This window comes from Bombus impatiens, unplaced genomic scaffold (assembly GCF_000188095.3).
Source record: "Bombus impatiens unplaced genomic scaffold, BIMP_2.2 scf_1334, whole genome shotgun sequence".
Taxonomy (NCBI): domain Eukaryota; kingdom Metazoa; phylum Arthropoda; class Insecta; order Hymenoptera; family Apidae; genus Bombus; species Bombus impatiens.
This window is the reverse complement of record NT_177753.1, coordinates 299,459-325,787: the sequence shown is the minus strand read 5'-3', so window position 1 is coordinate 325,787 and position 26,329 is coordinate 299,459. Positions and strand designations below refer to the sequence as shown.

Genomic DNA, 26,329 nt, shown 5'->3' with positions numbered 1-26,329 from the left:
ATTTATCAAGCGAGAAAATTAATTCCGAGTGTTTCTTAAACAGAATTCAAATTTTATTTATGGATAAATAAAAACTTAATCGTTGATATAATGTCCGTCACTTGCCTAAGTTATGTGAAATTACGTAAATGCGGTTTTTTCTAAATTGCTATATGAAATAAAAAAAAAAGGATATTTATATTTAAAATATTTTTAAATTGCCCGCCCATTTTAGTAATTATTTTTGGCTTAAATATTTACCCGTTTCATATCAGTTTTAACGAAATGTCATCTACATTTACGTGGATCCACCGTGTATCGAATAATAGAAATTATGTTAATGATTTGAAGCTTACGTCACAGCGAAATTTGAATACTCCTCGAAAAGGTGGCGAATTAATTTAGAAGCCAAATAATTATCAGAGACGAGCAAAACTGAAAAGTTATCGAATTAATGTACTAACATAACGTATGGTTTCTTGAGTCTCTTATAATCAACTGTTATTATCAGAGGAGAAAATGGATGGATTAAACCTGATCGGAAATTCAATCTCGTCCATGATACAATCGAAACCTCGATAACAGTATCGTAAACTCGAGTGTCGTTTAATCGATTCGCGATTGACGCGCTCCTACCTCGAGGATCAAATTTCCCTATAAACGTCCGTCTGCTAGTGACATGCGTATATTCGACGAATTGGGTCGAATTCGAGTCGAGAAACGACAGCACAGAATTGAGAATCGAATTAATTAAGATGCCTCGAGTGGTTTCCACTTTCGTGGTTTTCGTTCTCCGATTACATTAAAAACTCAAGGATTCCTTAAGAAAACTAGGTCTCGAAAAGAATTCTTCAGAAAGAAACTTGATTTTAACCTTACATGATTAAATTTGACCATGTTTCAGTTAAATATCTTCAGGACATAACACATTTGCTGCCACGATGATGATCGGTAACCCACGTTACTAAATATTTTAGCACGATTCAAGTATTATAGATTTCAGGAGCTAAAAATGTTCGATAACGTGAGTGACATAGATAATATTATGAAAAAGTGCACAAGTACAATACAATATTTTGGAAAAATTCAATATTATGGTGTAGTATATTTTAATCTACTGTAACTCCCATGACACAAGATGTATAATATATAAAATTCGCATGATAAGCAACATGTAATGTCACATGTTCCTAACTCTCTCAGATAGCAAAGGATTTCTAAGAAAAGAGAAAAGATAATAAGAGTAAGTTTTCAAACTGAAGCACAATCTTCAAGATTATATGATTTACCTTTATCAAGATTTTAATTGCATTTCGGTTAAAAACCTTTAAAACTTAATCGTAATTCATTTATAGGTCTTTCAGGGAGCAAAAGGTTCCTAGAAAAAAAAGAAAAGATAATAACTCTTCAAAAAGGAACATATCTTTAAGATTATATGATCTAAATTTGATTGTGTTTCAATTAAAAATCTTCAAGATTTTATGTTAATTCATTTTTGTCTTTCAGAGAGCAAAGGGATCCTGGAAAAAAGAGAAAAAATAATAATTCTTTAAAAAGAAACAAGATCTTTACAATAATACATATATTTAAGATTATATGATTTGATTGTGTTTTAGTTAAAAATCTTCAAGGCTTGATGTTAGTTCATTTCTATATCTTCCAGAGGATAAAGGGTTTCTTAAAAAAAGAAGAAAGAAAATACTGAAAATTCGCATAAATCCCGACAGCTATGTATCAAGTAGAATTGCCGGGAATTGCCATAGTAGGACGTTTATAGTAGAAATTTGGTGCCGGTCGGAGAAAGCTTGGCGTGCTTTTAAAGATTGCATGGGCTACGTTTAGCGGGGAAAATAACATGTTGGACATAATGTCCGGAATATTTTAGTATTCGGCTAAACGACGAGAAGTTGGGTGTTTTATGGGGTCGTTATTGTCGCGCAGTGTCGAGGACCATCGTAAAGAAGCGGGCGCAGTCAAGTGAATTTAAAATTACGCCAGTCGGCATTAACATTTCGTTGAAATTCTTTTTAACAGCTCTATACCATCGTGACATACCTAAATTACGACCAACAACCACGCTTGTTTTCCGGAAAAATTGCGTGACGAAAATAGGGATAAAAGCACAGCGTGGATTAACGCAAATTAAGTAACGCGAATATCTGGAACCACGACGATTTAATTCATTTTCACTTACCTTACTTAAATTACCTTATTTAAATGTAAAAGTCTGTAATTCGTTTTATGAAATATTACGAGACGTAATTGTTCATATTTTTATTGTCGTGATTCCAAAACTGAGTAGCCTGCGGACATTTATGAAAAATACATATTTTTATAAACATAATTAACGAACTGGAATCTGAATAGAGCATTGTTTTGCCTATTGAATATTATAGAACAAAGAATACTGTACTTTCTCTATTTGATGCTTTTGCATATTACACATATTCTATGCAAATTTGCTGTTTTAAATTTCTCATAAACGCATAAAAATCCGTAGTCTACTTGTGAGTGAATTGGATCACTGAACCAGCGTCTTTTAAATAATATTTATTCTGATTTTAAAATATATGCACAACAGCTTAGGTGTTATTCACAATTAGGTATTTTCTTTCCTTCTTTTTTTTTTTTGATTTACAATTGTATGTATATATAATCTTTACAATTTGCAATGAGGTAAAACTAAGTTATCAAAGATATTACGACTGAGAATAGTTCGTAAGAATTGAATTCAAAATCGTCTAACTAATCGGCCTTCCGGTTTACCGTCAAGAATCTGACAATGATCACAGATCAGTAGAACGTCGATTCGATTTACGTCAACGGGGACAAGAAAGACCTAGTGTATAATATTTGATAGTTACATCATCGTATAATAATCGTTTCGTTAAATTATCTTTTATATCATTTTTTTTCTTATTTTCTTCTTCTTTTTCCTTTATCATTATACGATTGGGATATGAGATGGTCGATCATGGAAGCGAGCTTAATTACTTGTGTTTCTTTCGCTTGAATAATATACATAATAATCTTTTGGTTTTTTTCAATTTAATTAGTTCCTTTAATCCTAATTCGCTTATTTAGTTCCCCTCTGATATTATATCTTTTGTGCAATCACGTAACTATTTTGTCTGTGTTGTTAGGTCTCCCGCTAACGAGTGGTCGTAACAGGCGAAACATCGAAGCCTGTGAACAGAGATCGAAATTCCAATATATATCAAATCTCCTTGTTTCTTTCTTAAAAATTTTAAACTATCATTGATATCCATAGCGAGAATCGTTGATTTACATTCGTTACTTTAATAATCGTGGGACCGTGTAATGCCTCCTGCCGGCGTCATTTCACATTTCGATCTCTGTTGGGACAGAACGTGAACGTTACCGGCAAACACAAAGAACAGGTGTTCTTCAGAAACGCTGTATGAACAAAAGCAAACAGTTTTTGTTTTTTAGGCCGTTTGGAGAAACCTTCGATTCAATATCTAAAATGAAACAACAGATTTTTCATGAAGCAATGCGATATGAAAAGTAAAATAGGAACAAAAAATGAAGCACCTGATTGGCTTGTTTAAGACGCTAGCTTTATGAAGAGTAGAAATTGTTCAATTCCTTCGAGCCGCGTATCTGATTCTTCCTGTTCTTTTCTCCCCTTTAGCACAAGCTTGATAATCGCGTCCGCTGCGTATCTCTGTGTATGTATATATATGTACGTATGTGAGACGGCGAATATCTTCTGTCCTTCCATTAAACCCGACAAATATTCGTAGCGACATTAAAAATCGTGACGACGACGATAATAAAGAGATAAATCTTACTAAGAACGATGATTAGAGATTAGTGCAGAAATATCGAGAAAAATCGATTCGACGATGTGGCGGTATAAAAACCAAAGTGTATTGAGCTGCGAATGCATACGACGGATTCCTGAACTTTTATTATTTTGTATGCTCCCGTACATCTACGAATACTTTCCTACGATCAATCATTTCGACTCGAATTACTAAGCAAATAAAATCATTTGCAAAGAAAGAACGAACTGCCAAAAAAAGAGTAAATTTAGCTTTAAAAATACTCATTTGGCACTTAGAACGTTTAGATAGTTGATTGACTAACCTTTCATCTCTACATAATCGATTATTAATCGTCGACCAATTACCAACGAAGCGAAGTTATCGATTTTACAATTTTTACCGACCACACACTTTTTTATCAACTATAGATTAATCGAGTCGAACGTAATTGAATGTATTCCAGTATTCGTATTTGCAAATTGTACATGTCATGCACGACACGTATGCACATCGGCCAAATATATTACATATGCAACATATGTATGTACATCGAACTATGATCAGGATATTTGAGTTGATATTTCGGGCCAGAAAGCGATTCATTTCCGCATTTCAGTTGCCCCAAACGATAGATATCTCTGTACTCATTCTTGTCATCTTTTATGTACATGATCAACTTCGTTCTTCTGTTTACACGTGATTTCATTGATCACTATACATCACGACAGACAAAGAAAATACATCTTTCTAGTCTAGAGCACAGCACGTGTCTCTTCTCCCTCTATTCCATGATTTTCTGTTGCTTCGTTCAATTATTAAAATATATCAATTATTTGAACCTGATACATATTGACAATCTGTCAGCTCACAAGATAATACTTCGACGCTTTTAACAATTATAACCTCATTCGGGACACCCTCAAAGATGGACGCCGCTTATCACTTTCAGAATAATCAAAGCTGTCTAAGTTCTGGAGCCTAGTTTGGTCAGTACTATGTTAACTATAGTAATTAAGATTATCTAATCTTACACAAATATAGGTTCAGTATTTGAGATATATCTACGCTAATTTTAAACTCCAGAACTTAATTTACAAGTTACCGCTTTAAAGGAAGACCAAGTTGCCATAAAATTACACCGGGAAAGTAAACATATGTACTTCCCGAAATGTTTGCTATTTCCCATAAATTTGTACAGCTGTTCTCTGTCCCTCTTACAGAGAACAAATAATTTTGTAGAAAGAATTTGGAAAAACTGTGCCATATAAAAAAATCGACTCAAGTATTATGTCGAGGTCTGACAACAAACTCTTCCTTCCCCTTCGCTTTTGTATGGCCCGAGATTTTGACCAAAGAGATTTCGACATGCACATAAAGAGGAATACGCAATAGCTGGTAGTGAAAATTACTAGTAAGTCGCATTTCGCTGAAGTCGATTGATACAACGATCCTCGATAACTCTACAAAGTCGCCTGAATCAGTTCTGATCACAAACTAATCTCAAAAAATGACAAATGACTAATTTACATAAATTAAAATACTTTAATACACTGTAGAACTCCATTTATTTACACTTCATTTATTGAAATAAAATTTTAGTTAATACCCGATCAACTGCACTTTCACTGTTTGAATTCACTCTGAATGTAAGCTCCCACTATGTGAACGAAAATTATAGAGAATACTGATTGAGAAGATTGATTAACTCTTACTGTATGCACTTCAATTATATAAATTGTTTTTCCCCTGGCAATTTCAGATAAATAGAGTTCTATTGTATTTATTCTTTCAACAAAATATGGAAATGGAAAATAATGTCTAGATGTTAATTTTAAGAATATCACGATGATATGAAAGGTCAGGCGACTTTGAAGCATGGTACAAATATTACTTTCACGAATCTGTGCCTACATACCTCGTAATGTTCGATCGAAAGCGTCGAAAGCTCGTCCCAAGCGACCTAATTTTCTCTACAGCAAGTATGAGCCGACGTGTATCGTTAAATAGTATACAATATCGAACTGCGGGAGGGAGCGTTTCATGGTCTTTGAGACCTCTCGACGAAAAACCAACGCGATATTGGTCAATCTGATCGTCCAAAATTATCAAAGACATAATCGCGATAAGAAAAAAAACAGGAAATTTTTATACATTATTATTTGCATATAAGAATTGAAGCAGATGTCTTTTATTTATCGGAGTTATCAAGTTATTGGAACATTACGCCCTTCGAATATTTCGGACGATCAACTAAATAATTCACATATAGTTTCCTCGATCCACGCGTGTGATATAAAATAGCTCGAGGCCCGCGAACGAAACTATGGACGGAGGATCCAGTCCTCCTTTTATCGTTTTAAAACACTCCTCGAGCTCTTGATAAATCCTTACTTACAAATAGAACTCGATTATCTTTGATAGGTAATACACTGATCGCGTGGAGGCCGCGCCGAATTGTTTGACAAGGCGAACGAGAACGTTTACAAAAAGAAACATATTCCAGGATGTTCTCTAGTATCATACGAGACTCTGGTCTCCAGGTCAGAATATTGTCTGAGACAGGACAAAATAGGACGTGATTCCTAACAGCGTTAGAATCTCGTGCAATACAGAACATTTTTCACTAGCTTCCGATAAAAAGGAAGAAACGTGTAAGGGCGTAGCCTCTTCTGATCTCGCTGTGCGATAGAACGAACAAAAGGTTACATATTATTAAATCGGAACTTCATCGAAATTACAATTATCGATCCCAACGAAACTATTATATACTATTGTTTTATCGTATACTTGAAAAAGAAATAAAACGAATGGCAGTTGCGACTAGAAGAAGAGTAGAAAACAGGCGAACAACATGGCGGATTCTACAGCCGTTCGATAAAGTAGAGATCAATAAGTCGTGCAGCCCTCCTGGGGCTCTGTAAAAAGCTCTAAAAGCGATTCTATGAAGTGGAGAGAAACGGTAAGGCGATTTTGAAACCTGTAGGTGTCCTTAGAGAAACGGAAACCCTCTCGTGGAGCCTCTACTTCCGCTACAATCGAATAGAACTCTACAAAAATAGTGTAAATTTTTCAACACACGGGACCGTGTACGAACAAGTATGTCTTCGATCCACATATAAAAAGTAGAAAAAGTAATATAGCGGTCATGGCGGCGTAAAGCAAGGTTTGAAGCGCGAACCGGTTCTCTCTCGCTGAAAAGACTGGACTGAACATATTAACACGCCTAATTTCACCTTTCGCACAATTTCCATGAATAAACTATCAGTTCCTTCGTTTTCATCTCAAGAAATCTCACTGAAGCAAAGCGATATCGAAAATGAGGAGCGTTATTGCCACATATTGTTTGAGGAAGTCCTTATTCGCTATTTAAAGTAGAGTGCAAAGGATGAAAATGTGAGGATTACGAGATTATAGACAAAAGAAAGTATATAAAGAAGATAACTTCCTCTGCTTCTTCGCATCGCTAATCCATTCGAACTTCACGCTTGCATGACATAAGCGTAAAGAGACAGTACTCATCTTAACAATGTCTTAGGCTAAACCGTCCGTGTTTAACTTGTCTAAACCCTGTGTGTGACTTTTTCCATGGTTCTCTGCTATCATGGTTTCGATAAATAGGCTATCACCGAGGAGATTGTGCGCGTTGACGCTGCTCTTTCATTATCGATTCCAAATACACGTTAACCGAACTAGACTTAAGGAATCTCCGATAGCCTCCACCATATTTATAACACCTTTCCTTTACTCTCATGTGTGTAGTACAAGTATCAATTTGGGAGAATATCTCTCTTCTTCATGTCTTCCTCCTTGGTCTATCTCCTATATAATATCCTGCGTCATTCTGCCGGGATTATTTAACTTATGGTGTTCTTTCCCGTCCAGGTTCAGCTTAGAAGCGCAATTTGCTAGGTCGATCGACGACGGGTTCCCGTTTTATCCAGTTCTTAATTCTGTGGAGCTCATTTCACTTATTCTTCTCAGAGAATCTGAGTTTTGAACGACATGATTACGGAATTCTGCAATGATGAGGGGTTGCTACAAACATATTCATCTAGCTGAAGCAGGTTGGCGACGTTACTTTCTGATGCTAGTTGCTGCTTGGAACCTGGGTAGACAAAGACCAAATTTCGTCTCGATTCCAGTGAAGATCGGCAAGGCAATCTGGTAGCCTCCTATGTGATCCGGATTCGTCGACCGAATTTCCTCTGCCATCCCCGTTGCAGGCACCTTTTGCTCCGATCCCGTAGGTCGACTGAAAACATCATTTTACATTATATTAAGGAAAAAAAAATACGTTATGAATAATGATGAATTTCTGGTTAGTATCTGCTTGGATTCACGGGAAATTGGAGCTATCAAACTGGTTACGCGAACAGGAACAGAATTTTGAATTCAGAAAGACGTACTTATCAAAAAAATAAGGAGTTCCAAATGATTTTGTAATTCACATGCACATTAATCACAGAAAATTTAAACAAAATGGATAAAAGGTTATTGAAAATAAATAAAAATTAATGAACACGGGAAGAAGCGTGCCGATACGCAAATAAAATAAAAGTATAATCATAAATGCACTTACGATCCTCCAAAATCAACTACGAAGAGCCTTTGCAAAAGCTCGTAGGTGAAAAGGGTAACGCCAAACTGAGGGGATGATCTGAAGACTCGTGCTGTAAAATGAAAGGATAAGTTGAATACCATCGCTTGCTTCGTGCTACATTTTCACACACTGGTTCATACTCTTTGTCTGAATAAAGATTTGAATCCCAAATATGAACATGAATGTTATGACCTTTTATGAATGGACACATCTTCAGATTCAGCATTCAAAGTATTTGAAAAATTTCCTTCCTAGGACTAAATTGACAACGTGATTAGTTTCATAAATCAACAGATAGTGGATAAGAATGAAATAAAAAATTACGTTACATGAGGATAAATCGTGAGAATGCAATGCTTTTTGATGACCACTCTGCATACAAAACAATGAACCTAGTAAAAGATAAGTTAAGACAAGAATGTGGCTAAACAAAAGTAACAAGAAAGTGGTGGTTGACTGGGAAATTGAAAAAAAGTCACGATAACTGGCAGGCAGAGAGAAAAAGAAGTACTCACTTAGAAGTAAGACGCCAGGTCATATTGGGGAAAAAGAATAGTCGAATGATGCAGCAGGGCCGACGCCCGCGCATGCAATCGACCAAATAAAAGATGTATTACTAACTTTCTCAATGTAGAACTTAAAATAAATGTCATGTCCCGCTATTGCTACGAATTTTCTTCCAACCGTAATGTAACTTCAAAATAGAACTTGATACCTGTGGCTCCTTTCCAGAACGCTCTCGGACCTTCTTCCTTGTAAATTTTCTTTGCACAATCTAGCACTCCACTGTACGTTGTTTGACCTCGTCTAGCCACAACCTAAAAATCAAATTAATATTACAATCTTTTTTCTTCTCTCTTTCTTTCAAGAATAAAAGAGCAAGAAATGTTTAATATAGAAAATATACTTGTAATCTGGTCTTTATCACATCTGCAGGAGTGACCAGCGCTGCTGCAGGAACACCAGCAATCGCACCAGATACTAGTAGCGACAGAGGAGTATTGTAACCTCCTTCATCGGCTAATCGCGCCTTTGTATGGGCGTACGTCGGGAAGTAAATTGCGCTAAAGGGGATATCCCTTAAGAAACAAGCTTTTGCACCCTGAAATATTAAGAGTTTCTCCAATTCTCTCATCATATCAAATATTCGCTCCAATTGAATTATACTTATCGTATACCCACTTTATACAAGCCGAAGAGGCCTAACTCTTTGACGACAGTCCAAGCTCTAACTTTGGTTCCTCCTGCTATCTCACCAGCCACCTGCAACCGGATCTTGACAATTTCCAAAGGATTCGTAAATATTACTTGAGATCCTCCAGCCTAGAGAACAAACAAAAATTCTTGATAAATTAGAATCACGGGGATTTATAGTCTACCATAGGAGTGAAAGGTCAAGGAATGTTCATGGATCACTTACACAGGCCCCGGCTATAATTTCCCCGAAAAGGGGCAAATTGCTGTTTTTATCCATGAACTTATCTCTGACGAAATCGTTGACGGTCAACTTGATGGCCTTTTCTGGCGCTACGCCCATTAGCTGTGGTACCAAACCTCGATAAAGGCCGAAGAAGCCCTCGTGCCGGATCACCTGTCAAACGCAGGATACCAACTTCATAATTAACAATGTAGGCAGTGTATCGTGGCGAGACTTTTCGATTCCAACCTTTTGCAGGCAGTCAAAGCTGTTTCGGTACATCAGCTCCCCAACCAATGAACCGGTCCTCTGGTTCTGCATCCTCGTCTTCACCAAATCGATGGGGTAGACGGCTGTAGCGCCGACAGCTAAAGAAAATATTCTTCATCTAGTCTTTTTTACTTGCAATATTACCATTGTTTAATTCCACTCCTGATAGAGTTGACGTTCCAAGTTTAAAAAAGCAATTTCCCAAATACTTCGTATTCGTTAGCAAAATATTAGGAGAACTAGTAAATCTGGTATCCGAAAAACCTCCGTGGCTGCAAGAAAAGTAACAAATGGTGGGAACTGGCGGACTTACCTCCTCCTATGGATCCCAAAACAAAGCGGTATCCGCTCTCGAGTATCTGCACTACCACGCCGCGGTCTTCAGGACTCTGAAACAAGAATACTGACTATTCAACAACGGAACTAACGTGATTTCGGTAACATAGATTGTCTTCAACGGTAATTCTGGTGTCAGCTGATTGGCTTGAGTATTCTTCTGTCACCACACTTACCGACACCGCTTTGATCTCAGCTAAGCGTTTCGTGATCTGCTTGAAATACTGCTCAGGAGTAATAGCCACGAGATCACTGTACATTATTTTCCTGAAATTCGAGAAAATGCGTGCTCAATATGTAGATCCGTAACCATGGCGAAGATAAAGCAGTTTAAGAAAACAAAAAATTGGGGGAAAGGAAGAAAGAGATCGTTTCCAATTTAAAGATTAAAAAAAGAAAAGAAATATAAAAGAACAAGGTATTTCTAGGATGGTCGTTATAGTAAGGACGTCGATGGCACTGCTTCGAGCGATACTAAAAATGCAGATCCTGTCAATACAAGAGAGTTCCTTAAACATATCCTTAAGTCTGTCATAGCATCGGATAAAATGGAATATCGTTAGTGCCCACGATGTGCAAACGTTTACAAATACCATCGTCCTAAGATAAATGCTAAAGAAAGTAGGTGAAGACAATGTGTATATTATCGATTTATGTACATACAAATACATTGGCAAAAGAAATGGGAATTGTCACTCTAAGAAACAGCAAACCTGGAATTTAGAAAAGAACGTGCATTAGAAATTTAGCTAAAAATGGTGGAAATCTTCAACTAATTTTTCTAAATTCATTGTTTCCGTATCATAGAGGAATTCCCGTTACTTTCGCGCGAGGCCAGCGTTTATGCGTTAGAACGAATTTATAGCACGTGATTATTCTTGTAATACAAAGACGCACCCAAGCCGCGAATCTGCCTCGTCATCTTCCGTAGATCTGATCCAGGCAGCGTAAACACGTAAACAAATGTATTCAATCATGGGAACTTTAATTGGCGTTCACAAAAGATCGGAAATTATTATGTGGAAAGCTTTTAGTTTCTTATTTGGTAGGCATAGAAGGCGGTTTTTAGAAATGATTGTTTCAGCAGGGATAATCTCCATCCTTCCTTTGCCAAGAGACACTCGACATTTTTTGGATGATGACGATGTTTGCTTGCTGGTGCAACGATAGCATCTTAATTCTATAATGATTCACATATTGCTTCTCGTTGACCAGGCCAGCGTGGGAAAATCGTAATCGCACGTTTTACTCGTTCCATGTGACCTTTCTGTGATCTATCGATGCCAAGGAGGATGGCTCGCTCTCAGGATTGGAGATACTCACCCAGTTTGATGTAGCAGGTCGCATAGTTGAAAAAGAATATCCACCTCCAGTGGCGTGATCTGCGACATCATTTGTGCGGAATAAAGGAACCTCTCTGAAACAATTGAACATTTTGTTACATTCCTTTTGTTTTCACATACTTACTAGGGATAAGAAGTAAATACCTTTAGTAACTTCTTCGAATCTATGGCCGTTCGTCGCGTTGAGGTAAATACGTTTAATGAGTTCCATATTGTGCAAGAGGGAATTGAACGCCATGAAATATGGGAAGCTGACTTTCCGTCCGCCCTGCCCGGTGCTGGCCGCCTATAATTATCGTAAATCAATTAACCAATCCTTTATACATCGATAAAGGAACACTCTAGATCGATTACTCACGGCAACTAAGTTATCCCTCACATCCTTAGTCAGCAAATGACTTTTGATACTCAGCATGATATCCTGAAAGTCTAGCGCTGAAATAAAACCCTGACCATCCTTGTCGAATTTCTTGAATGCCTCCACCGCGTATTCTTCATGAAAATCCTAAAAATAGAATATCTTAACGCTTCAGAAACTGAAAGTTTCCCTATCAAGAACTTACGTGCAAGAATTGACTGAACTCCGCGTAGCTGATCAGTCGCTGCTTATCCTTTCCGAAATAAAGTTTAATGAAACTGCTGTCCATGTTGAAAGGCATCCGCCGATGGAGTTCAGTTTTCTTCATCACCTCAGCGAACTCATCTGCAGAGCAAACACAAGTTAGAAACTCGTTGTTAATTAATCGAGAATTTACAGGCAGATTCTACGTACCAAATGTAACCATTCCATTTCCATTAGTATCGAACAGCTGAAAGGCTGTCTTGTACAGGGCATCTGGCACACAAAGAAGCCCTTCGAACGCTTGGAATTCAGCAAACGATATGAGCCTGTAGAAAAAGATACATTTTTATGTCTAGCATTTCATTTAGGAAATATCTTATAGAATTTAATTTCTCATGAACATAGAAAAGGATAAAAAGATTTAATACAAACCCATCTTTACTGGTATCGACGATACCAGCGAGCAGATTGACGGAGTCAGGGTTGTAATCTGGATTGGTATAGAGTCCAAGGTAACTCCGGACAAAGTCAGACGGGGTCATGAACCACTCGCCATTCTTCTCTTGTGAAGCGTACTACAATTTTCGTTTATTTTTTATTTTCATTCATTGTATGTAATCATTGTGCATAATGATGATATAATCGCTAAACCTTAATTATTATAAGAGAACCAATTAAAATTCGGTCGTTTACCTGACTAAATATTTCATGGAGGCGTTCAGTATTTGCACGCTTTAAATATCCGGAACCCTAGAAATTACATATAAGATTAATAATCTTTCGAAAGAGGGAAATAATTTGAGAGAAAAAATTGCCTTAAGATTAACTAACGATAGAATTGAAGTGTTCCACGAGTGACGTCGACTATCGACATTATCAATTCGAAGGTAGGAAGAACGACAGTAAAGATCGAGACATTACGTCAGAAGTTCAGAATTCAGCAATAACCACTGGTTATTACAAACTTTACGAGCTTGATTATGCACTACACGCTAGCACGCTAACGCATTAACAAACAACATAATGCCACTATCTCAAAGTGAAGGCAAATAACATCTATGAACCATGGGTTATCAGCGACAGAATTTACCGTCACATAATACAAAAAGCATTTGTATTCAGTTGCACAATTACGTAAATCGCGGATAGTATACATATATAATAATGAATCAAAAACACAGAATGTACCGCGATTTGTGAAATTCCATATATAAAACCAAGAAGAACCAGTAGCGCTACCATAGCGTAACAAAATATAAACACAGCTGGTTCCATTAATAATATGACTAACGTTACATTAATGTACGTTTGACATTACAACAGCCATTGAGTAGTATAGTTCAAAGTTCAAAGGTGAGACTGAGCTTAAAAATGCCAGTCTAAAAAGGGATCAAGATGTCGGTTGCCTCTGTCATTTAATAATTCCATCGAGTACCACATGATGTGGTACTTACGCCATCGTAAGTAAACGGTTGTTAGCCATCCTAAGTAAATAAGTAAGTAAACGGTGGCGGAGAATCCGAAAAACGAAAAAGGAAAGCACAAAGTGTGTAAAGCGAACTTCCGAGAGCGAATGATGGACTGAACAGGAAATTAAATTTACACAGATTTCTGCATTTGCATACTCTACCGAATAACAACCTTGAAACAGAAACTACACGTGCTCGTACATCCAATTATCAGAAAGTTCCGCTAGTAATTGCGATACTCGCTTTTCTATCAAATAACTAACCTACATACCGTAACTTCCATTTATGAAAGTTCGAAAGAAAACAACAAACATGATACAACTAGAGAAAATCACGCTAAGACGATCAAACCTTTCTGACATTAATGTATGCAAAGGCGTGTCACGTACTAGTCGCGTGAGTAGCAGCCTGCCCCTATTATATTCGCTTTTTCACGGTCGCGCCACGTTCGAGAACTTGACGCAGAAAATAATGCAATGATACGACCCAGTCAGCCAGTGCGCCAGCGTTGCGAAGACAACTCTGTCCTTCTATCAAGGGAATATGAATGGTTTCCAAAAATAATCCACCCATCCGTCAAATACAATATTTCGCAGATTATTTACTCGGTGAACGTTCTTGGTCAATTTTGCAAAACAGATAACACAGAGGTCGAAAGGTCGCACGTTCATCGTGTATGAGGAAGATAATATATGATACGATACGTGTCCATTGTGATCTATAAGGTAACAGAAGACGAAGACAAGAAAAGCTGAAGGATCTGGCGTCTCTTTCGACACTTGCACGTGAACATAGAGCACCAGAGAAGACACACCTGCATTCCCCACATTATATATCTCTGGGTTCTTCTTTCTTTGATTCCGTAAGTAAAAAGGGTCCGATAAAAGTGGGACAGCCGCGTACAATATCTTTTCACGGCAACGACGTTAACTGTTCTTTGAGATCAGCATGCTGACGTTGAAAATGGCACAAAAAATGATCAGCAGGTCTTCTGAGGTGCTTCTGAGAAACATATGTGCGTTGCGATGAAAGGATGGCAATGATTGAAAAGTGCGTGCTTCGCGCTCGGAAGTCACGATGAGACTGATTCAGCCTTGCTGTACGAAAAGAGAACGTTGCTACGACTCCCTCCACCGTGGCTATCTCAAAGACCATTGCCTTTTTCTTCTGGTTTCAGCGATAGCGTGTTACCTCTTCGCCTCTCCTAACTTCTTCGGCAAATAACATTCTTAAAGGATCCTAGAAATCCGTGTAAATTGTACAATTGTTTACAGACTCAGATATCGAATCGTGAGATATTTTTAACCGAATGATTTCCTACTTGTTCAGATACCGTGGAGACGTTTTCGACGTTGAAGATGATCGCAAGTGGGTCGAAGCCATTACTGGCATCTTAACTTACATGGAAGCTTCCTGGTTTTTTTTATACTGTCTACATGTCCTCAATCTCATTTCAATTCTTTTTTGCTTCCTCCAACTGCACATGTCCATTTCTCATCTCTTCTTCTCGCGCTTTTTTTTTATTTTCTCTTCGTGTAGTCCTGATGTTTCAGCAAGAATTCCCGTTTCTTCCGCTCCTAATTTCTCTGCTATCTTTTTTTCTCGCAATTTCCTTTGTTTCTTTGAATAGAAAGCAGATCTGTTAAACGCCACTAGCGATCTCGATCATTGTCAAGAGCAGGTATTTTTGTGTACTCACGAGCGCGTGCCTTGGCTAACCAGCGGATCAGTTGCTTCCATTTTGCAACGCCACGTGTTACATAATCCCGTAAACTGGTTCCCAATGCAGATGCACGTGTCGTTTATCGACGTACGTTAATGAAACCATTAATCAACTAATTTTTCACACTTTTACAACGTATATCAGATACCTAATGCAAACGCCAAATGAACATCTGAATAATATATACAGCACGTAGCTTATAATTGATAATAATTGCTAATAATTTAAATTGTACATCGATACGAGCTAATTTTATTCTTGAAGACTCTATGAGGTACCTTTATATCGATAACTTCCTTGTATACGAAACAAACTCTAATTCTTTTTCCTGATATTATACATATATATATGTACCATTTACGTGGCTTGATCAACGTATTGACGTTGGGAGACCTGAATCGATGTCTTGCGTTTTTCAAGCACTACCATCGGCAAACCGGAAACGATATTTTTCATTTTTTCAAGCGTTGGCGTATTTTTCATTCGCATATTTACCTTGCAAAATTGTGCGGAAGGTGAAACTACACGCACGCGACACGTACACCTACGTCAAAGTATTAAAAGGTGAATCAGAGGCAAGCTTCTTCCGCAAAAGATCTGTGTAATCAATAGATAATAGAAGAGTGACGCCCATGGAGTATTTCCTGCCATGTTTCAACACGTGATTTACAACGATCTGTATAGATACATTCATCGTCGCTGAGTATGTGTTCGTTTCAAGGAAAATATAAGTTTCCCCGGTGGAACTGAGATTCTATCACTGCACAGAACTCTGATTAGAGCCATGGTCGAGTTTAATGGGAATCGTTTTACTTCCGCTGGCTTGCGACATGATTCAAAATGGCGCGATTTATTGCCATCGTGCGTTCTACGGTCTGCAGTCGAGCCTAAAATACGCAAACAGTTAACTAAAAATAGCAGTAATTGAAAAGAATGATCGAAAAGAATGCTGACAACGTTCTAAGAAAGTTAATTTCTTATTCTATGACGTGGAAAATTTGTTATAATTAGGACCAAGGCCACTCGACCGTTATGCTAGCCCTACATATATTACAGTGAATCGTGACTAACATACATCGCATCATCTTTTCCAACTTCCTTATACCAATAGCGAACGTTAAATTTGACTGACAATTATTCCCGTGAACTGAACATTCCGAAGAATTTAAATTTGTAATGTCAAGGCCTGGCATTTCCACTCCGTGTTGAAGTCAGGGTCACTCGGATGCGTTAACAGTACCAAGAAAACTGTATTATCTGATTGCGCGTATCGCAATACACGTAACACCGAATCGCTTAAATACTCTTCTCGTTATCGGTTACATCAGGCGGTTGAAGCTTCCTCTTTGTTCCCTTTTTCAGATATGAAAGCGAACGGTGGGTACGTTTGATCGTAGCAGTCTAGACGGCTTCCAATACTAATTCCAGTAATTCCTCTTCACGGGCCATCCTCGTTTCCCGTGTAATCGGTCAGATCTCTCAGAACGGTCGAAAAGGTCTTGAGAAAAAAGGAAAAGAAGCAACAGGTGTGCCTCGAGACGGTAAGAGCGGGTACAAAAGCGACGACAGATAATCCGATGCGAATGTGTACGAGTCAAAGATCTCGTATTGGATCGGAATAGGCACGTACATATATACCTAACTTGGAAGGCATCTAATGCGGTTAAGGAATTTCAGTCTGCTGTCGGGAGCCACCGATGGATTGGACTGCGGATAATCTCGACAAAAACAAGATTACACATTTACGTAATGAACTAACTTGAACAATTGATATTACACCGTCATTCTTGGCAATTATCTAGCTGGCTATCTTGTAATTTTAGTTACGCCGATCGTTAGTGCCTTTTCAAAATAATCTACTACCTCTCCTCTAACAATATTTTAACGACGTTTCTTCTTTTCCTTGGAAAACAAGCTTTTATACTAGCCCTGGTAATTTTGTTCTCACGAGAAACGAAGACCAATTGACTTGGAATTTGTTTACACTACTTTCCACGTGTCTTGATGATCCTAATCTTTTTAAAGAATATTATTTCCTTCGGAAAATAAAATCGTAGACTTCAATGTCTCGTTTCATAATGTTCTGTAAATGATGCTTCTAATATCGACTATATTTTAATTTTTAATAAATCCTACTTTATGCGAGACTCACTTCCCTAGACTTAGATTCAAAGTATTCTTTTAATATCGTTCAAAGAAGCCTATTCTCTTTTTAGAAACTCGGGACATATTTTAATGTCTCTAGATTTTCTATGATCGATAACAACCACGTTATCAACTCTATATCAGATATCGGATATCGAAGAGGAAGATCGCCTCTGACAATTCTTTCCTGCCGTAGGATTCAATTAGCACCAAAGCAGATACTTATTAGCAGAATAGTTCCAACATACAGCACGTATCGTGTAACAAAACTCGCATTCAACCATCAACCGCATTCCAATCAAATTACTTCACTGTTTCTCGAGCCTCGCTAACACTTGCTCGAAAAAATCACTATTTCCACGTCTCTTCTCCGTTTCCCTGTATCGCCCCAGATATCTAGACTAAACAACAAATCACGATTTACAATTCACAGTCACGGCGATCCGTTTTTCGCAGAATTTGTACAATTAGAAAAATCATGGTGCACCATTAATAAACAGCGACTTGGAGATTAGGAATTTCAGTGTAAAAGTGGTTTAAAATGATCCCAGCTAACCTCTTCGTAAACGCCGTTGTTCTTCTCATACATTCTCCCTTCCTCATCCAATTTTCTAGTTCAACGAGTAAGAGTCCGACACCTGAGAATTCAATCAGTCGCTTATTTTTATTAAGTGCACATAAACGCGATAAAAAAAGAACGATACGTCTTTTGGTCCCGAATCACATGACGACGATATATATAAGTGGATCGTGTCGCCTCCAGAGAGAAGTTACCTCGAGAACGATCCAGGCGTGACTGGCGGTGAGCCCACGGCCGACCTAGCGAGTTTCACAACGCAACTGGTGCAGGTTCACGCTGGGAGGTGGACACGAGGTCCCCGACCCTCTTACGGGGAAAACTGTTACAGGAAGGCCCAGATTATATCGCACAGTTTTGTATAGTGAACTTATTTTCCAGCTGATCTCCAACAGACGGCTGCATCCTTTTTCTTATCCTTTTTAGACATATATCAATTTTCCTTCTTACTTCATACCAATAATCTTCTCTTTTTCTGCGAATAAATTTAATAAACTTCTATGAATTCTTAATAAATTTTTTTTTTTTAAGTATTTAATAGACTGCTTTTGATAATTATTAATGAAAATGAGGAAATGTTAATAAAACAAGCATCCTTTTTCTTATAATTTTTTGATATCTATATGCGTATGTATTTTACTTTTTAATCCATATCAACCTTCTTCTTTTTCTTCTGCGAATAAATTTAAACTTAGAGAAATTAGAAAATCAATAATTGATAGGAGATCGATTGAAAGATGAAGGTGACTAAAAGGACTGCAAACGTGTCGAAGGAAACTGCGGCAAAATCGGATTCCTGGCATGGTCGACCTGATTCTGCGACTGAGTCCAACGTGTCCGAAGTCAGGGAATGCAAAATCTCGCGGTTAACCTGGATTTATCTGCGCATCCAAGCCAAACTAGGATCCTGGACTTACCCAGATCTAGTCAAAGAAACGATCAACATGAGAAACCGGTTGAAATTAATCCAGAACAGTACGCTTGCGTGTCTTAAAAAAAGTGATGATTCCTGATTACATGATGCTGATGCAACGATTCTATCATATTTCCAGTCGATTCTCTGCGCAACTGACTTAAATCTTGAGCACGAAAATTATAAGCCTTCTTGATAACATACTATGCTCTCGTGAAACATGTATCTCCTCTTAAAAGTTCTGAAAAGTTCACGTAATTTAATATATTAATACACCTTCAAATAAAATATTACTTGCTAATTTCAAACTAAATTTTCTATATTTCAAATTACATTTCCAAAACTATAAATTTTTCAAATATCTACATTACAAAATTACATTACCAACGTCATCAATTTTGAAAGAATCTACATTACAAATCTACGTTTCAGGAAATTATCAGTTTTAAAATATTTGTGAAAGTTAACTCGAAAGAAGATTCTATTCTATAAATATTGTCAAACCAAAGCATGTCAACAACGTGATCAAACAAATTAGCTGTAGACAAAGCGCATCGTAGGTCTAGAGGAAACGTACCTCTATCGATTTTAAAAAATAAAAAAAAAAAATGGGAACTATCTGACTATAGGACTGAAAAGGTAACGCGAGTTCGTCGGTAGATCGAACGAATTCATGGTAGAATAATGCCGTGGCTGGGATAATAATACCCATATCCAGGCCTCGCGTTATGCGAAAGGAATTGGGTCAATGCGAAGGGAACAACGTTGAACTCAGGATGAATCTCGCAACCGTGAGAGAAACGCATACCATTTTACTAGAAAACTGTACGTTTTGAAAAAAAATTCCACGGCGTTTTCAGGTCAACGACGAGCCTTTTTAACGAGACAGCGGTATATGATTCATTGTGTATAAACGATTCCTGCTTCCCTTGTTCCACTTTTATCTTCAATTTTCCTTTTCTTCTTCCTTCTCGTATCGTTTCAAACTTAACGTTATAGATACTGTAGTTATCTTATTTTCTTCTAACGCTCTTAACGAGAGTGGATATTAAATACAGATTCAGTTAGTCGCTATAGATGACTATACTGTAGGACAACAGTAGAAATTGGTGAATGTAGAGGGTGAAATTACGGCAGAAATCGAAGATCAGGAGGCCTCCTTTAGGCACGTATCCAGCGTATAAAAGTAATAATATATGTAGACTGTATCTTGCGCTAGGAGATAGCAAGAACGCGTATTTATACTGTCCTGAATAAATAAATCTCACGTCCTATATTATTTGTAATATATATCGTTGGCCAAAACTACCATTCCAATAAAAAAAATACAAATATCGCGATCTTCTCTTTGCTTCTAAATTTCAGATCGTCGATCGGATTCAACGTTGAACCGATTCGGCAATTACTGCTACCGTTCCACGCCGATTAATTACTAAAACAGATTTACAAAATTGAAGATTTTCTTATCTAATTAATTGAGGAAAAGAAAAGATAAGGAGAACTAGACGAGATCATGGTTTTTACGCAATGTTGTTCACGCAAAATACGATGGTTCGAAATTAGCACGGCCTGAAAATCTCGAGTCGCAGTATTTTCGGTCTACGAACCGCTGCACTAAAATCTACGAGCTTTCGCAAACCACCAAAGGCTATTGACTCCACAACTCCATTATCAGACCAAAAAAAAACGTTCCACTCAGTTATGAGAGTTCCAATCAACGTCTGAAACTACCTTTAACTTTATATTAATTAGAAAATCATTTCATCAACTAACTACTGTTAATATTAAACTGCGAATTATCAGGAAACTTATTTCAGTATTTTCTTACCTATAACGCTACACTACCATCCTAATTTCAAAGTTGCAAAAACCTAAAACGCTGCTTATCTATTCGTTAATTGTGCTACAATAATTCTTATCAGTATATTAAACCTCGTTATATAATTACCTGCTAAATCGATTATCAGCCGACAGCTCAATGATTATTTATCAAGTTATGTCAAAGCGAAATCACAAGTCGATACGAAATATTGTACGTATTACGATATGATCGAGTGGCGATCGGATGTTGTATTTTATCTTGAGAAAAATCATGACTTGCGCAGAGAACAGTTACGGCAATGCGGTGTATTCTTCGCGACAGATCCTCCTGGAACCGATAATAAAATTGATTCACTAGTTCGCAATCACTCGTCTACTGTGCAAATTACATACGTGGCAAATGAATTAAGATAAATAGACGATTTCAGTTGATTACCTCGAATGTTTATCGCCAATGTTGACGCGACCTTGAAGTAATCGTAATTGTCGTGTGCGTGACGTTTCTGATGTTTACCAACCTTTATCAAGCCCGAAGAAAACTATCGATGCATCGATAAGCACGTTTTACGTCTTCCAAAATAATATTTTATATTCGGTGACAAATTGGTCGAGAGAAGATTAAGAAGGAAGCAGCCGACAGATGTTACAAAGAACATAACCTAAATTCGAAGATGGTATCCCACTGGGAATAGCCATCTACATGTTACCTACCGATTAAGTTAGAAAAATTTACCAAATGTCCAGCTGGACAAATTGTAAAGTATAAATTAAATAATAAATAATAAAAAAAAAAAATTGCTCGAGTAACGACTGCTTTTAGATAGAAAAACGGCGACGACGAAGGTCAGGGAATCAGGATTTAAATCGCTTGCGAAATAATGCGACTTTAGCCTTCTCTGGCCGACTTTTTAGAGATTCAAGCTTAAAGTTCCTGTACTGGCTGCAGGGAGTAAACCTATGCTTCTTTTGTAATCAACTTCTTTCGCTATTGATGATCCTAAAAAAGAAAAGTAACCGGCGAATAAATGAAATTCACCAAAATGGAGAAAATCTGAGAAATCGATAAAAAACGCATATTGCTCTAGTAACTAGATTATTACATGTTAAAGTATCTCGTTGTGTTTCAGCTTGTTTTTCCACGATAAAAGTAGACAATAAACACGGGTGTTGTGAAATCCGGGACACGATAAAAAAGCCTCGCTGAGAACTCGATAAACGAACCGGTCAACGCACGCAGTTTCCAAATACTAAATAATAGACAGTGTTACTCAAGAACGAGCGATTAGGAAGTACCGCAACAAAGAAAAGAAAAACAGGCTGTATACTGCGATAATATTCGTTGAACGTCATATTACGCTAAGAAATGTGTCTTTTTCTACCAATATTATCGTTACTGTTATTGTTAAAATTTATGCAAGTACGATAGATTATTAATTGTTTATCACGTGTATAGTCCGAAATTTATTATAAAATATTTATAAAAAATGTATTAATTAATTTTATAATAAATACGAATTATAATAAATTTATAATAAAATTTATAAAATTTATAATAAATAATTTTATGATAAATAAAATATTTATTATAAAATATTTATTTTTTATTCTCTCTGTTAATCTGCAATTAATTTGCTTCCTGTATCTTAACAACAAACGCTGCTAACACAATCTGAAAATTCAGTTCGTTAGATCGTTAAAGTGATACCGGTTTCTACTGGTTTTCAACGCACTTTAACGTCACCAATGGTATTCATTGGAACGAAGAAAAGAATAAGATGAAAATATGATGAACGATGAACTGTTTCTATGAATAAAATATCTGTGTTTTATTGTAAGAGGAATTAAATACGTAATACAGCGCTTTTTTCATTTGAAAAATTGCGACAATTTGTTTCGATACTTCGATAATGCGATAAGGACATTCAAATTCATAAGAACACTATTACGTGAATTTCTGTATTCAGTCCGCTCGTCCTTACTGCGTACACTCAATAGCCTTAATGCCCCAGCGTAAATCTAAGGAATTTGCTAGCTAAGGTCCTTCAGACCCAACAAATATCGTTTTTCTAAATTATTTTCTAAAGACTACTATCTACTACGGCTTGACAAGGGAAAGTTAATTTTGTTCACGACCGATGCTTCCTACTGGCAACTTTCTATCGAGGACGGTTAAGACCCTTCCTAGTCCATCAACCTTCGTTTATCCAATCAGAAACAATGTATACTGCCCCCACTTTTCTGACCAAAAATGTCATAAACAACTCCGATGATCCCTTGCGCTAGACAGACCCATGGCTAGTTTTCCTCCGACACAGCATCGGCACTGTATACTTTAATTCTTCTACACCGCTAGAAAAGTCTAACTCGCATTCATCTATCTAAGTCCTTTCTCGGGATTACCGAACATCACTTCCTCTATTAAGTATCCTCCAGTCCACTAACCTAATAAATTCAACTACAAGGAGCCCTGCTCTATTGTGCTATCGTATCTTCGTGCGCCAAATTGTCATCTACGATTTACACCTACTGAACAGTGTAACTTAAGTGTTGGAAATAAAACCTTCTAACTCTGTGAATCACAGTGTTATATTAACTTAATCATCCCTATTATCTTAACGGAAATCAGGGGATCGATCAACTCGTGGTGTCGATTATTATAATCGTAACGAGAATTTACGACTCCCGTTGACGTCTCTCTTCGCGATTGCGTCTCCCCGCGATTGGTCGAAAATACAGCGATCGAGGGATATCGATTGCTCGATACAGCTATGTACAATACATCGATATGTAAGTACGTATATCGATTAATCGAAATATCGTATATATTGATAATGTAGGAGAAAATAAAAATTTGGAAATTTATTTAAATTTTATTTCCGATGCAAAAAGCTAACATTTCATAGGATATATCGATCGGTACTTGAAAATAAGATTTGAAAGTACAACACGGAAGGATTATTGCGCTCATCACGTTCAAAGTGATTGTAAGTAGTAGTACATATATCGTTCGATTTGGATCGAATGTCTGCATTCCCCACGCTTGTTCCTGCATCTCTAGAAATAGGACACTTTCAGCGATTTCCTCGACCACTTATGTAAGTTATGCGCCAAAATTCTTACACATCAAGGTTACTGTACTGCTTAGTTACTTTTCCACTATTCCCTAATTACCTTAGATTGTCATCTCAACACCTAAAGAATACAATCTACCGCAGTGCAGTGTGGAAATACTTGAAATATCTTTCCAGAACAACTTTGAAACTAGAGAAAGTTTCATAGTTATCGAACTGTTATTCTGTTACCCTAAATGTGCGGGCCGATAGGTCCGCTCTAAAGTAAACATCTGGTATCAATCAGCAACACCAGAGCAGATGCACCCACGAGGGTACATAAGTACAAGATTGGAAAGAATAGATTCCCACCTCGTGAAAACCATGGTGACGAGGACAACCCTCAGGATCAGCTGCAACCTGACTGATCGTCACCTAGTTGAGAATTCGCAACACGTACTGTATCAAGTATTGTATATTATAGTAGGCGTTATATTTTTACATTTATTTCAAACTCTTCCAACATGATCATGGTAGTTGAATCTCATTACAGTGTTGATGAAATTCCAATATTACGTTCAAAGACTTTCATGAGTCACTGTACATTGTACACGTTATCAATGGTAAAAAAAAAACAGATTCTTTGGTGTACATGTTGTGTATTCATCGCTACGGGCAATCTGTGATACACAGGATGTTAACGATCATAGTAATCATCCAGTAACATTAGATGGAAGGGAAGGCGAGGGGATGATGAAGGGAATGACAATAGACGCTTTGATGAAAAAAGGGTGCGTGAAAAGGAAAGAAGAGGGATTGCGACGAAGATATCAAGATCGAGAGTGAGGACTGCGACTGAAGTCCTGGTGACCTCGAAAACAAGACGGCCTCGCGACCGGAGACTCCAGAGGATCGATATTCGCACCGCCATTCGTGGACACGTCCAACTCTATGCAGATGTCACTCGGCCAGTACCGCTTCCGTCTCTACGGCAGAGCTCGATGAAAATCAAGCTAAAGCCGAATTTACACCTTTTCACTTTGGATGGTCATCACGGATGATTCATCGAAAAACATGTTTTCATCTACGTTTCATCCAGAGTGACTAGTGAATAGAGTAAAATCAATCTCTGCTCTTGATTCCTTGAATGGATGATTCATTCGTAGTGAGACGATTCGGACGAGTTTAATTATATTTTATAATGTGCGTGCATGCTGTTATAAGTACGGTTATGCTAAATGCATATTTAGACCGCATTTCTATGACACATATCGCATGAAATGAATATGGATTTGGCCGATTGTTACCATTTCCTGGGCAGTCCTTTATTACAAATTTTAATAACAAATAAGAGAATGGAACAGGAGAATAAGACGTACTTTTTAAGAGAGGAGAATAGAGAAGACTATACTTCGTTTCAAGATCTATCATTCTACTGGATCAACCTAGAGAAGAATGTTTCAGTAAATTGTATAGATACTGCTGCTTTTATCTTTCACATTCACTATAAAAAAATTATCTGTGATGATCATCCAAAGTGAAAAGATCTAAATTCGGCATAACCGGAAAATCAATCGTTCGAGGTGCAAGCAGCAAACAGCATGAATAAAGCCGGAAAGAAACATCTCGATTTTGAGAAAGACGGTACATCGAGCGAACGTTATGTCGAGACGGCGTACCGCGTAACCAGGTGAACAGATCGGCAAAACTTACCCACCTCTTGGCAGGATGCTCGAACGAGAAGCGAGTCCATCAACATTCCCAGCAGGAAGCTTTTACCTCGATCGGTCCCTGCACGCACGAGTTTGTAGCAAAACTCGAGGACAAAAGATTCAAGACACCTAAAGAACGATACAGGCCCGCTTCTATAAAAGTCAACTTTGAAATTTTTCAAATCGACGTTCGACGACACACTCTCACACACACAGTCACACACCGGGCCACAACACCAGAGGGAACTCAGTAGCGAGCTTCTTCACCGTCAATCTATCCAAAGAGTCGCGACGCACTCTACGAAACGCTCACCTGTTCTTTGAAAACACTTGACGAAACGGAAGCTGCCATACTACTGTGCGTCAACCAGTCAGCTAACGCCATCTCATCGGCCATTCTATCATCATTCGCTAGTGGCACTAGCGAGCTTCAAAAGCGCGCTATTTTTTGAATATTGTGTTTCATTATCGATCGAGTTATCTCTCAAGAATTATCTACGTTTATCTACGTTCTCCTAAATAAACTCGCTTTATCTGTTTATGTACCTTTAACGAATCTCCTTAGTTCCGTTTCTGGTTACTGTTTAAATTGAAAATTTAATCTCCATTTAGTTTGAATAA

At 37.5% G+C, this 26,329-nt stretch overlaps 1 protein-coding gene and 2 long non-coding RNA genes across 11 annotated transcripts; 2 read left to right on the top strand and 1 right to left on the bottom strand.

The window, feature by feature from the left end:
• The first annotated feature begins 667 nt into the window (after nt 1-667).
• On the top strand, nt 668-1,502 carry LOC117152378. Its single transcript, XR_004462748.1, has 2 exons — nt 668-813; nt 898-1,502. It is a non-coding gene; the product is annotated as an uncharacterized LOC117152378 (long non-coding RNA).
• A 1,012-nt stretch (nt 1,503-2,514) lies between these two features.
• On the bottom strand, nt 2,515-26,059 carry LOC100743324 (calcium-binding mitochondrial carrier protein Aralar1). Of its 9 annotated transcripts, none has more exons than XM_024371454.2 (21): nt 18,410-18,558; nt 18,192-18,273; nt 12,992-13,048; nt 12,731-12,873; nt 12,509-12,624; nt 12,300-12,439; nt 12,095-12,241; nt 11,881-12,022; nt 11,717-11,810; nt 11,291-11,326; nt 10,570-10,660; nt 10,371-10,446; nt 10,037-10,155; nt 9,791-9,961; nt 9,553-9,693; nt 9,278-9,472; nt 9,086-9,188; nt 8,886-8,906; nt 8,350-8,440; nt 7,849-8,022; nt 2,515-7,786 (listed from the first exon to the last, which is right to left on the bottom strand). In XM_024371454.2, exons 2-21 carry the CDS (start codon nt 18,222-18,224, stop codon nt 7,777-7,779), a joined length of 2,100 nt encoding a protein of 699 aa, XP_024227222.1. In that variant the 5' UTR covers nt 18,225-18,273; nt 18,410-18,558; the 3' UTR covers nt 2,515-7,776. The 9 variants fall into 9 exon arrangements, with proteins under 9 accessions (XP_024227222.1, XP_024227221.1, XP_024227226.1 ...); XM_024371453.2 differs by having other exon boundaries at nt 18,340-18,555; XM_024371458.2 differs by lacking the exons at nt 18,192-18,273; nt 18,410-18,558 and adding exons at nt 15,170-15,387; nt 15,467-15,626.
• LOC112213828 lies at nt 13,673-18,326 on the top strand. The gene is made up of 2 exons (XR_004462747.1): nt 13,673-14,629; nt 16,853-18,326. It is a non-coding gene; the product is annotated as an uncharacterized LOC112213828 (long non-coding RNA).
• Nucleotides 26,060-26,329: the final 270 nt, after the last annotated feature.

Excerpts from the sequence above, each read along its gene's own strand:
- LOC100743324 (XM_033323915.1), bottom strand. The coding sequence starts at position 25,755 with ATGTTGATGGACTCGCTTCTCGTTCGAGCATCCTGCCAAGAG. Across the intron at positions 9,694-9,790 it reads AAATTATAGCCGGGGCCTGT|GCTGGAGGATCTCAAGTAAT; the intron begins GTAAGTGATCCA and ends TTTGTTCTCTAG. Across the intron at positions 9,473-9,552 it reads GCCTCTTCGGCTTGTATAAA|GGTGCAAAAGCTTGTTTCTT; the intron begins GTGGGTATACGA and ends TTAATATTTCAG.